We start from the raw sequence: 12,021 nt of genomic DNA, 5'->3' as shown, positions 1-12,021 counted from the left end.
AATCCCGTATTTCATCACAGGACACTGAAAGAATTCTGGAAAAAGTCATGTATTAATTTCATATGTACAAAGTTTTTATTATTTTGTACTATCTTTCTATTTCATATCTTAGTTTTTTCTGATTTCTTTTTCTAATATTCTTGATAGGTATAGATCTACGCAAAAATGCATATGTATATATATTACTTATATATGTAATTTTTCCTATTACCAAATACTAGCATCAACATGATTTTATCATTTTATTCTACTCTTATTTTCACATAAGATTACTCATTAATAACTAAAATTTTAGGATGTTGTGAATATTGCTGAATAAATATTAAGCTACTCTATTTTAATCTCTATTTGAACAATTGCATCAATTTCATTAAGTATGTTTTGTGTTGCACAATTTATTTTAAGGAGAGGAAAATCTATGGCATTTTCAAATTTCAATGCCACTGTTTATTAGAAAGGATGACTATTTGTGTCCTTAAAATTTAAAAATAAGCATAACTATTTGTATCAGATTTTTCTAGTTAGAATACCATCCAAGGAGAAATCCTTTTGGAATTATTTTTAATAGCCATTTCTGTGATTTTCACATGTTTCTCTTATGTCTTATACCATTTAGTGTGGGGGGGCATAATACTAGTAATATAATTATGAATTTGAAAATAGAAGTGATTCAACGATTTATGGTAAGCTGGAATGTGAAAGGTGTCTATAGTCTCTCCTAGTTAAATACATGTCTACATGGTGAGGGTTTTTTTCTTCTTCTGATTTTAAAAACACTGCTACTTCATTTTTTTAAAATTCAGTGGTATAAGCTGTAGCCTTTTTCACATTAAAGTGTCACAGTGCCTCAGGGGAAGAAATGGTACTTCCCAGATTCCTACTGGGAATGCCTGCTCTTTTGAATTCTCATCTGTGTCTCACAATCTCAGAGCTGGAAGGAATCTCAGAGGTTATCGTATGCCTAACTTATACATGAGTATAGTAACTCAATGACACGCCAATCTTTCCATATTAAATCTTGTATACTTTAGGGAAGAAATAGTAAGTTTATCTCCTCCTACAGAAGTATCACTGACTAGATCATAGCCTGTGGAGAATCCGTGGCCAATGACACAATTTTTAAAGAAAATTTACAAACTGATTTTATGATTTTAATATTTTCATAATCCCTTTCATCAGTTCCTAAGGCTAAGACATGTTCTTTTTGAGCTTTAATATAAAGAAAGTAAATTTATTGCCAGTAATGTTTTGCCCCACCACTTGTATCAAAGGCTTCCTGAAAAGGCTGAGTAATTACTAATATAAAATTGTCACATTGATATTTATAGGATAGGTTCCATTCAATATCAGTATCCAGCCACATAAGCATTCATAGTCATCCTTAAACTTAAATAAGCTTAATTTTATACACATAATAAACATTTCCGTGTTAAGTATTATAGGCCTTAAATAACTCCTTCTTGCTTACAGGATTAATTACAAACTTTTTATTACATATAAAAATGTCCACTTTTTTTGAAATGTCCACTTCCTTCTCTCTCCTTCTGCAAACTCCTAAAATCATGAACCAGATCATGCTTTATGATACCTCCATGACTATATGCAATTTGTTGCTTTAGTCCAGAATGCTCTTTATATGCATGGCAATCTCAGTGTAGCTCATCTCCTCTATAAAGCCTTTTCTGACCATTTCATCCTGTGTGGGATTGAGCCGCCTCCCTTTTGCCTGCACTGTACTTGACCCAGAAAGACTTTCTATCATAGTACCTAGAATTCAGTTCACTGCCCATGTGTAATTGGATGACTATGACTTTCTTGAAAGCAAAGCTTGTTGTCAAATCTCCCCTTCTTTTACAAAAAAAAAAAAAAAAATAATGGCCCACAGCTAATGGTTTCACATAGTCCATAGCATTAAGTATATTCATACTGGTTTTACCTAACATTCTATAGCTGTAAGTTGAGAAGACCTCACCCTTTTTCCCCACTTCTAAGGAGGACTTTTAAAAAATCCAGAGAAGGCTGAAACACTTTATTATTTAAGGCACCTAGATTTATTGAAAAATAAAGATATAGAGTAATAAAAATGTCTTTTTTTCTCAATCTAGTCATTTAATTTCTGTGACTATGTATTGGCAATAAGTCTAATTTTATTTGAAGTCATATCAAAAGTATGAACGTTTGTTTTACAATCCTCTCTCCGCTCCATGGCCTTGTTGATTGGTACATGTCTTCAGATACAGTTACCTATGTCTCACATCCACTTGGTCCCAACTGTAGCTTCACAAAACACAGTTTCAGGAGAAAGGTGGCGTCTGTAATAGGTTTGTCATCAGTAGTAGGATTCTACACAGCTCATCCCCAAATGCTCAGTTTGGGGAAGTAGAATATCTGACCTTTAAGTTGAAGAACGAGACTCATCATTTTATTATTTCATTTGTTAAAATGTAACATGTATTTTAACAGAAGTTTATTTTTTAAACAAAGTTCAGTGTTGCCATTGACCTGCAATAGTACTTTTTTTTAAATTAGTAACTATTTAAGTAAAGATATTCATGCAGACACAAAGGCTTTTATTTATTGCATTTATTTTTCTACTATTTTAATAACTGACTTCTAGGCAAACCTCTAATGTTTTGTATTATTCTTTCAAAAGAGGTTATCAGTATTATTAGAAAGATTAACCAGTATTTACTCTAGCTAATAATTTTTATTATGTTGCACTAAGATGAGTTTGTGTGTAAATAATTTAACTAAGAAAAACTCTCCTTTTCATTTGAAAACAGAAAGACATTGACGAACTTGATGATATTCTCACATCCGTATTCAAGCATGAAATACCATATTATGAATTTCAATCGTTCCAACCTAACATCAACCCTCAAAAAGAATGTGAGTATTTTCCAACTTCATCAATTATTTACTCTGTGCAACTATTTAAATATTATCTCTAAGAATATAGGTAGCTGCATTGTTGACTTTAGCCAATTCCTATCCCCTGGCGAGAGAGCACATTTATAACAAACTTCTAAGGGTCCATTTGGTAAATTTTTACCTTTTTTTATCTCAAGCCCTAAAAATGTGCATAATTTTTAAAATCAGCGAACCTACTTCCTGATTTTTATTCTAAGGAAATGTTTAGATAATTGGTAATGGAGATTATTCATCATAGCATTATTTATAATTACCAAAGGTAAAAATAACTTAACCTTCCAAACATTGGTAATTGATTAAATAAATTTTGGCACATCCATTAATGCAACCATCATAAACAACTTTTATTGTGAATTGATTTGCTGGCTGGAATGACACCTTGATATATACTTAATTGAATAAAAGCAGGGTACATAGCAGTAGATAGAGTATGATTTGCTGCTTAAAATAGTACATATGTTTGGGGCACCTGGGTGGCTAAGTAGGTTAAGCATTGGCTCAGGTCATGATCTCAGGGTTGGTTGGTTCAAGCCCCATGTCGGGCTCTGTGCTGACAGCTCAAAGCCTGGAGCCTACTTCAGATTCTGTGTCCCCTCTCTCTCTGCCTCTCCCCTGCTCGCACTTGCCTCTCTCTCAAAAATAAATAAACATTAAAAAATAATTTAAAACAGTAGTATGTATGTTTATATATGTATATTATATGTATATGGAGAGAGAGAGAGAGAGAGATGGTCTGGACAGACAGGCACCTGTTAACAATAGTTATGTTTAGTTGTGCAATTTCAGGTAGTACATCTTTTTTTTTTTTCATTTTACTTTCTTTATCTGTGTTTCCTACAATGACTGTATTATTTGTGTCATAAGAAGAGATATACATATACATATTGAGAAAAGTATATAAAGGAGCTACTATGAGAAAAATCATACTTCTACATTTTATCATGAACTCAGCAGTATATTTTCAAAATTGCCTGCTCCTACATAGTTTGTTGACACGCTGTTTATAATTCGCTTATATGCCCAGTAGGTGCCAAACGCTATGATAGGGATGTAATGATGCATAAGACAGGCATGGAGCTAAAGAATATGAGAGGTCTAGTGCAGGTATACTGTAGGACTATTTAGCAGAGGCTTTTTCTGTACTTTCTGTGCTGTTTGAGGCAATTTTTTCATCAGGCTGGCAAGCCTCAGGGAAGCAGGAAGAAAAGAATAGAAGTCTTAAGGCACAGCCAGTTGTGTTTTACCTCCATGTGCAAGAACCTGTAAGATGTTTACATTATGAGTTTGCATTATGCAGAAGGGGTAATAATGCACTAGTTTTGAATAAGTAATCTTGTGAGAGTGGTGAAAACTTACTTTAATATTTCCACATACATTTGAACAATATATAACTCACAAAGGTTAGACCTGAAGTTAGGTTAGAAAAGAAACATAACATGATTTCTCACTTAAGACGCTCATCATTTAATTGGGAAAACGAGAGAATTTGTAAGTCATAATAGAAACAATGTACTAAACTCTATGGAATTGATTACATCAGCAATAGAATTTTAGAGAAAAGCTGTATTATTTTTCAAGACGTGCTTCATAAAGGAGGTAGGATTTTACATGGGTCTTGAATGATGTGTTCCAATGAGGAAAGAGAAAGGGAACAGAAAAATTCTAGGCTTAAGAAAGTGCATGGAAAGGTATGAGGATGGGATTATGACACAGTTTTAACAAGTTCCTTCAGCGTTGTATTTCTTTAGGTTTGTGGAATAAGAATTGTGAGATTGGAGAGGATGGTATAGTCCTTCACTTTTATGGGTTAAGAATTCTAGTTAAGTTTAAAACTGCCTCTCAATATCTAGCTTAGGTTATACAATGTGAATTTCAGAGTTAGAAAGGATGGAAGAGTTCTCATCCCTTATTTTCATAGAAAAAGAATTCTTGATGGGTTAAATCAGAGTTCCTGGTAATGTGGAAGAAGTCCAGCTTCTGTTTTTCTGATAAACTTCCAGGTAAAGCAGATGCTGATGCTGCTAGACCTTTCACAGAGTGTTAAGGGTTTAGAGCAGTGGTTCTTGAACTTGGTGCGTATTATAATTAGCTGAGGAGCTTTTAGAACCTTTGATGCCTAAACCATACCTCCCCATTAATGAAGAATCTGGGATGGGATCTTTGGCGTAAAGAAAATATTACTCTCTCTTTACAGAGGTTGGAAAGTTAGTAGCATGTAAAAGTTTTAAACCATTATTAAAATTTAATGATGAACCTGTATTTGAAAAATATTTTTATAGAACAATTGCATTTTTGAAAAGAAGCTACAAGGGGAAAGTTCAATATAATCTAGGTGATTCGTTCAGATCCCTCATTACTGAGTATTGCTAGATGATAGATGCTATTAAACCTATAATGGAAGCAAAAAACCTTAATAACATCAAGCTTTCATTCCTAGTAGAAGTACAGAATAACAAAATGCAAATCACAGAACAAAAATATGCAAAATGGACATGAATATGACTGAACTCATGTATTTCTTGCCTCCTTGACCTCATAATCTTGCATTAGTGCCAGCTTCAAAATATTTGGAGTTTAAGGGTCACCTGGGTGGCTCAGTCAGTTAACTGTCTGACCCTTGATTTTGGCTCAGGTCATGATCTCATGGTTGGTGAGTTCAAGACGTGTTAGGCTCTGCACAGACAGATTCTCTCCCTCTCTCTCTCTCTCCCCCTCTCTCTCTGCTCCTCCCCTGCTCGTGCTCTCTCATTCTCAAAATAGATAAATAAACTTAAAAATATATATTTCTGGTCCTTAAGACCTTGCACCATATTTTTATTGATTTATTTTTATTTTTTTATATAATTTCTCATCAAGTTAGCTAATGTACAGTGTATACAGTGTGCTCTTGGTTCTGGGGGTAGATTCCCATGATTCATCACTTGTATACAAACCCAGTGCTCATCCCAACAAGTGCCCTTCTCAGTGGCCATCACCCATTTTCCCCTCTCCCCCGCCTCCCCCATGACTCTCTCGGTTTGTTCTCTGTATTTATGAATCTCTTATGGTTTGCCTCCCTCTCTGTTTGAAACTATTTTTTCCCCTTCCCTTCCTCCATGGTCTTCTTTTAAGTTTCTCAAGTTCTACATATAAGTGAAAACATGATATTTGTCTTTCGCTGACTGACTGATTTCACTTACCATAACACCCTCCAGTTCCATCCACATTGTTGCAAATGGCTGGATTTTTCTTTCTTATTGCCAAGTAGTATTCCATTGTATATATAAACCACATCTTCTTTATCCATTCATCAGTTGATGAACACTTTGGCTCTTTCCATAATTTGGCTATTGTTGAAAGCACTGCTATAAACATTGGGGTACATGTGCCCCTATGAATCAACACTCCTGTATGCTTTGGATAAATTCCTAGTAGTGCTATTATTGCTCAGTCATAGGGTAGTTCTATTTCTAATTTTTTGAGGAAACTCCACACTGTTTTCCAGAGCGGCTGCACCAGTTTGCATTCCCACCAGCAGTGCAAGAGGGTTCCCATTTCTCCATATCCTCACCAACATCTGTTGTTTCTAGAGTTGTTAATTTTAGCCACTCTGACTGGTGTGAGGTAGTATCTCAGTGTGGCTTTGAGCATCTTTTCATATGTCTGCTGGTCACCTAGATGTCTTCTTTGGAAAAGTGTCTATTCATGTCTTCTGCCCATTTCTTCACTGGATTATTTGCTTTTCAGAGATTGAGTTTGTTAAGTTCTTTATAGATTTTGGATATTAACTTTTTATCTGATATGTCATTTGCAAATATCTTCTCCCATTCTGTCAGTTGCCTTTTAATTTTGTTGATTGTTTTCTTTGCAGTGTAGAAGATTTTTATCTTGATGAGGTCCCAATAGTTCATTTTTGTTTTTAATTCCCTTGCCTTTGGAGATGTGTTAAGTAAGAAACTTCTGTGGCTGAGATTAGAGAGGTTTTTTTCCTGCTTTCTCCTCTAGGGGTTTGATGGTTTCCTGTCTCACATTCAGGTCCCTCATCCATTTTGAATTTGTTTTTGTGAATGGTGTAAGGAAGTAGTCTAGTTTCATTCTTCTGCATGTTGCTGTCCAGTTCTCCCAGCATCATTTGCTAAAGAAACTGTCTATTTCCATGGGATACTCTTCCCTGCTTTGTCAAAGATTAGTTGGCCATGCATTTGTAGGTCTAGTTCTGGGTCCTCTATTCTGTTCCAGTGTTTTGTGTGTCTGTTTTTGTGCCAATACCATACTGTCTCAAAGATTAGAGGTTTGTAGTAGAAGCTAAAGTCCAGGATTGTGATGCCTCCCTCTTTGGTTTTCTTTTTCAACATTACTTTGGCTACTCAGGGTCTTGTGTGGTTCCATACAAATTTTAGGATTGTTTGTTCTATCTTTGAGATGAATGCCAGTGCAATTTCAATTGGGATTGCATTGAATGTGTAGATTGCTTTGGGTAATATTGATATTTTAACAATATTTGTTCTTCCAGTCCATGAGCAGGGAATGTTTTTCCGTTTCTTTGTGTCTTCTTCAATTTCCTTCATAAGTTTTCTAGTTTTCAGCATAATATCTTTCACATCTTTGGTTAGGTTTATTCCTATGTATTTTATGGTTCTCAGTGCAATTGTAAATTGGATTGATTTCTTGATTTCTCTTCCTGTTGCTTCATTATAGATGTATAGAAATGCAAACAATTTCTATACGTTGATTTTGTATCCTGTGACTTTGCTGAATTTGTCAGTTCTAGCAGCTTTTTGGGGGAGTCTTTTGGATTTTCCATGTAAAGTATCATGTCATCTGCAAAAAGTGAAAGTTTGACTTCTTCTTTGTCAATTTGAAAGCCTTTTATTTCATTTTGTTGTCTGATTGCTGAGGCTAAGACTTCCAACACTGTTAAACAACAGTGGTGAGAGTGGACATCCTTATCATGTTCCTAATCTCAGGGGGAAAGCTCTCAGTTTGAGGATGATATTAGCTGCAGGCTTTTCATATATGGTGTTTATGATGTTAAGGTATGTTCCTTCTGTCTAGATTTTCTTGAGGGTTCTTATTAAGAAAGGATGCTGTATTTTGTCAAATGCCTTTTCTGCATCTATTGACAGGATCATGCGGTTCTTGTCCTTCCTTTTATTGATGTGATGTATCACGTCGATTGATTTGCAAATATTGAACCAGCCCTGCAGCCCAGGAATGAATCCCATTTGATCATGGTGAATAATTCTTTTAATACACTGTTGAACTCAATTTGCTATTATCTTGTTGAGAATTTTTACATCGATGTTCATCCGGGATACAGGCCTGTAATTCTCCTTTTTAGTGGGATTTCTATCTGGTTTGGGAATCAAGGTAATGCTGGCTTCACAGAATGAGTCCAGAAGTTTTCCTTCCATTTCTATTTTTCAGAACAGCTTGAGAAAGATAGGTATTAACTCTGTTTTAGATGTCTGGTTGAATTCCCCTGGGAAGCCATCTGGCCCAGGACTCTTATTTGTTGGGAGATTTTTGATAACTGATTCAATTTCTTCACTGGTTATGGGTCTGTTCAAATTTTCTATTTCTTCCTGTTTGAGTTTTGGTAGTGTGTGGGTGTCTTGGAATTTGTCCATTTCTTCCAGGTTGTCTAGTTGGTTGGCATATAATTTTTCATTGTATTCTCTAATAATTGTTTGTATTTCTGTGATGTTCATTGTGATCTGTTCCTTTCAGTTGTGATTTTATCCATTTGGGTCCTCTCCCTTTTCTTTTTGAGAAGTCTGGCTAGGGGTTTATCAATTTTGTTTATCTTTTCAAAACACCAGGTCTTAGATTTATTGATCTGTTCTACTGTTTTTATTTTTGTTGTTGTTGTTGTTTTTGGATTCTATACTGTTTATTTCTGCTCTAATCTTTATTATTCTCTTCTTCTGCTGGCTTTGGGGTTTTTTTGCTGTTCTGCTGCTAGTTCCTTTAGGCGTGCTATTAGGTTTTGTATTTGGGATTTTTCTTGTCTGTTGAGATAGGCATGGATTGCAATGTATTTTCCTCTTAAGACTGCCTTTGCTGCATCCCAAAGATTTTGGACTGTCATGTGTTCATTTTCATTTGCTTTCATGTATTTTTAAATTTTGTCTTTAATTGCCTGGCTGACCCATTCATTCTTTAGTAGGATGTTCTTTAACATCCATGCATTTGGAGGCTTTCCTAATTTTTTCTTGTGGTTGATTTTAAGTTTCATAACACTGTGTTCTGAAAATATGCATGGTATGATCTCAATTCTTTTATATTTATTGAGGGCTGTTTTGTGACCCGGTATGTGATCTATCTTGAAGAATGTTCCATATGCACTCAAGAATAATGTGTATTCCACTTCTTTTGGATGAAAAGTTCTAAATGTATCTGTCAAGTCTATCTGGTCCAGTGTATCATTCAAGACCATTGTTTCTTGATTGATTTTCTGCTTAAATGATCTGTCCATTGTTGTATGTGGAGTATTAAAGTCCCCTTCAGTTACCATATTCTTATCAATAAGATTGCTTATGTTTGTGATTGATTTATATATTTGGGCACTCTCAAGTTGGGAGCATACACATTTACAACTGTTAACTCTTCTTGATGGATGGACCCTGTGATTATGATATAATGCCCTTCTTCATCTCTTGTTACAGCCTTTTGTTTAAAATCTAGTTTGTATGATATAAGTATGGCTACTCCACCTTTCTTTTGACTTCCAGTAGCATGATAGATGGTTCTTCATCCACTCACTTTCAATTTGAATGTGTCCTAAGGTCTAAAATGGGTCTCTTATAGACAGCATATAGATGGATCTTATTTTTTTTATCCATTCTGATACCCTATGCGTTTTGATTGGAGCATTTAGTCTGTTTACATTCAAACTTACTATCAGAAGATATGGATTTAGTGTCATTGTGTTATCTGTAGGTTTCATGCCTGTGGTGATGTCTCTGGTCCTTTGTAGTCTTTGCAGCATTCCACTCACAGAGTCCCCCTTAGGATCTCTTGCAGGGCTAGTTTAGTGGTCATGAACTCCATCAGTTCTTGTTTGTCTGGAAAAGCCTATATTTCTCCTTCTATTCTGAATGACATCATTGTTGAATAAAAGATCCTTGGCTGCATATTTTTCCTGTTCAGCACATTAAATATTCCCTGCCACTCCCTTCAGGCCTGCCGAGTTTCAGTGGATAGGTCTGCTACCCTTACGTGTCCACCTTTGTAGGTTAAGGCCATTTGTCCCTAGCTGCTTTCAGAATTCTCTCTTTATCTTTGTATTTTGCCAGTCTCACTATGATATGCAGTGGAGTTGACCTATTACTGTTAAATCTGAAGGGAGTTCTCTGTGCCTTCTGGAGTTGGATGTCTGCTTCCTTGCCCAGATTAGGGAAATTCTCAGCTATCATTTGTTCATGTAAACCTTCTGCCCCTTTCTCTCTCTTCTTCTTCTGGAACTCCTATGATATGGATGTTATTATGTTTCATTGAATCACTTAGTCCTCTAATTTTCCCCTCATGGTCTAGTATTTTCTTATACCCCTTTTTCTCAGCTTCATCATTTTCCATAATTTTATCTTCTATTTCACTACACTCTCCTCAGCCTCTTCCATCCTTGCTGTCACTGCATCTAGTTTGTTTTACATCTCTATTTCAGCATTTCTTAATTTGTCATGACTATTTCTTAATTCCTTGTTCTCTGCAGCAGTAGATTCTCTGCTGTCTTCTATGCTTTTTTCAAGCCCAGCTATTAATCTTATACTATTATTCTAAATTCTTGCTCAGATATATCCTTTATATCTGCTTTGAGAAATTCTCTAGCTTTCATTTTTCCTGGAATTTCTTCTGAGGAGAATTCTTCCATTTTGTCATTTTGGCTAGTTTCCTGTCCCTTAGGTGTTTTAATAGCTTGCTATGTGTCCTGCATCTGTGAGCACTACTGTATTATGAAGGGGCCATATGCTGTCCAGCGCCTGGCCTTTCAGGAGGTATTTTTGGAGTGTGTTGCGTGCTCTCTGTTGTTGTGACTCTGGTTGCTTTATCTTCCTACTGGTAATGGTGGTTTGGACCTTCCACCAGGTGTGCTTTGATTTGTTCTTTGAAGCAACCCTGGAAAAAATTTTAAAAAGGCTTCGGTGGTGGAAGAGACCTTATCCCATGCAAAGAGAGAAATGGCAGGGGTGGGGGAAAAGAAAAAAAAATTGACCAGGCAGAGAATCAGAGAAACTATACAGCTTAATCCAGAGAGAGAGAGAGGGGGGGGAAAATAAAGAAGAAGATATAGAAGAGGTATAAAAAGAATAGATTAAAAATCTCTGCTTAAACAAACCAACAAGCAAAACAACCAGACTAGAGAAGGGAAGAAATAAGAGGAAGAAAAAGAATTGGGGGGGGGGGGCGGAATATATATATATACATATATATATATATATATATATATATATATATATATATATATATAGAGAGAGAGAGAGAGAGAGAGAGAGAGAGAGAGAGAGACACCAAGAATCAAATCAGAAAATGTACCACCACTGGACTGATATCTGATGGTGCCTTGGAACCAGTGGCTGCCAGAAGAGAGGCTGTCTGGTTCAGTCAGTTTCAATCTTGTTCTGTTAGATATGCAGTTACCAGGCACAGAGAGGCATAGTTTGGTGTAGAAAGGGCCTGCTGTCTGTTCCTTAAACCCCACCTTGTTGGTGATGGGGAGAAAAATGGTGACACCCCAGTCTCTCCTCCCCGGACGGGGTGTCTTGAACCACTCTGTTCAGGCCATTCTCACAGCACCACGCAGGTATGAGCAGGCTGGTTTGTCCCACTCTAGTCTCCTGCGCCTCCTAAGTGCTTGGCTGGATTCAAACCCGGATGTGTAAAAGGATCCTGCTCTGCGTACCCCGATTCCGGGGAGTGCCACTCCACCCAGCTAACAATTGTGTCTGGCCACCAGGCGCCTGCAGGGTCTTTTGTCCTTGGAGCAGCTATTTGCCTTCTTCCCACAGCACTCAAGGGAGGGGATTGCTCTCTTTGACTGCGCCTCTGAGCTGGGTACCAAGCCCGGGGCTGCCTCTCTTCCTCCCCAGGTGCACACACAGAGCTGCAGGC

The 12,021-nt window shown here is 36.4% G+C and overlaps 1 protein-coding gene across 1 annotated transcript in view; it reads left to right on the top strand.

Annotated features, from left to right (window-relative positions):
* The window catches only part of BANK1 (B cell scaffold protein with ankyrin repeats 1), a 307,751-nt gene that overhangs the window by 117,733 nt on the left and 177,997 nt on the right, over positions 1-12,021 (top strand). The window contains exon 6 of the mRNA XM_042935819.1: positions 2,784-2,889. Coding sequence (XP_042791753.1) covers positions 2,784-2,889 — 106 coding nt within the window. The remainder of the gene's footprint in view (positions 1-2,783; positions 2,890-12,021) is intronic.

The sequence above is a fragment of the Panthera leo genome, chromosome B1 (genome assembly GCF_018350215.1).
Source record: "Panthera leo isolate Ple1 chromosome B1, P.leo_Ple1_pat1.1, whole genome shotgun sequence".
Classification (NCBI taxonomy): Eukaryota; Metazoa; Chordata; class Mammalia; order Carnivora; family Felidae; genus Panthera; species Panthera leo.
This window is presented reverse-complemented; position numbering and strand designations above follow the sequence as displayed.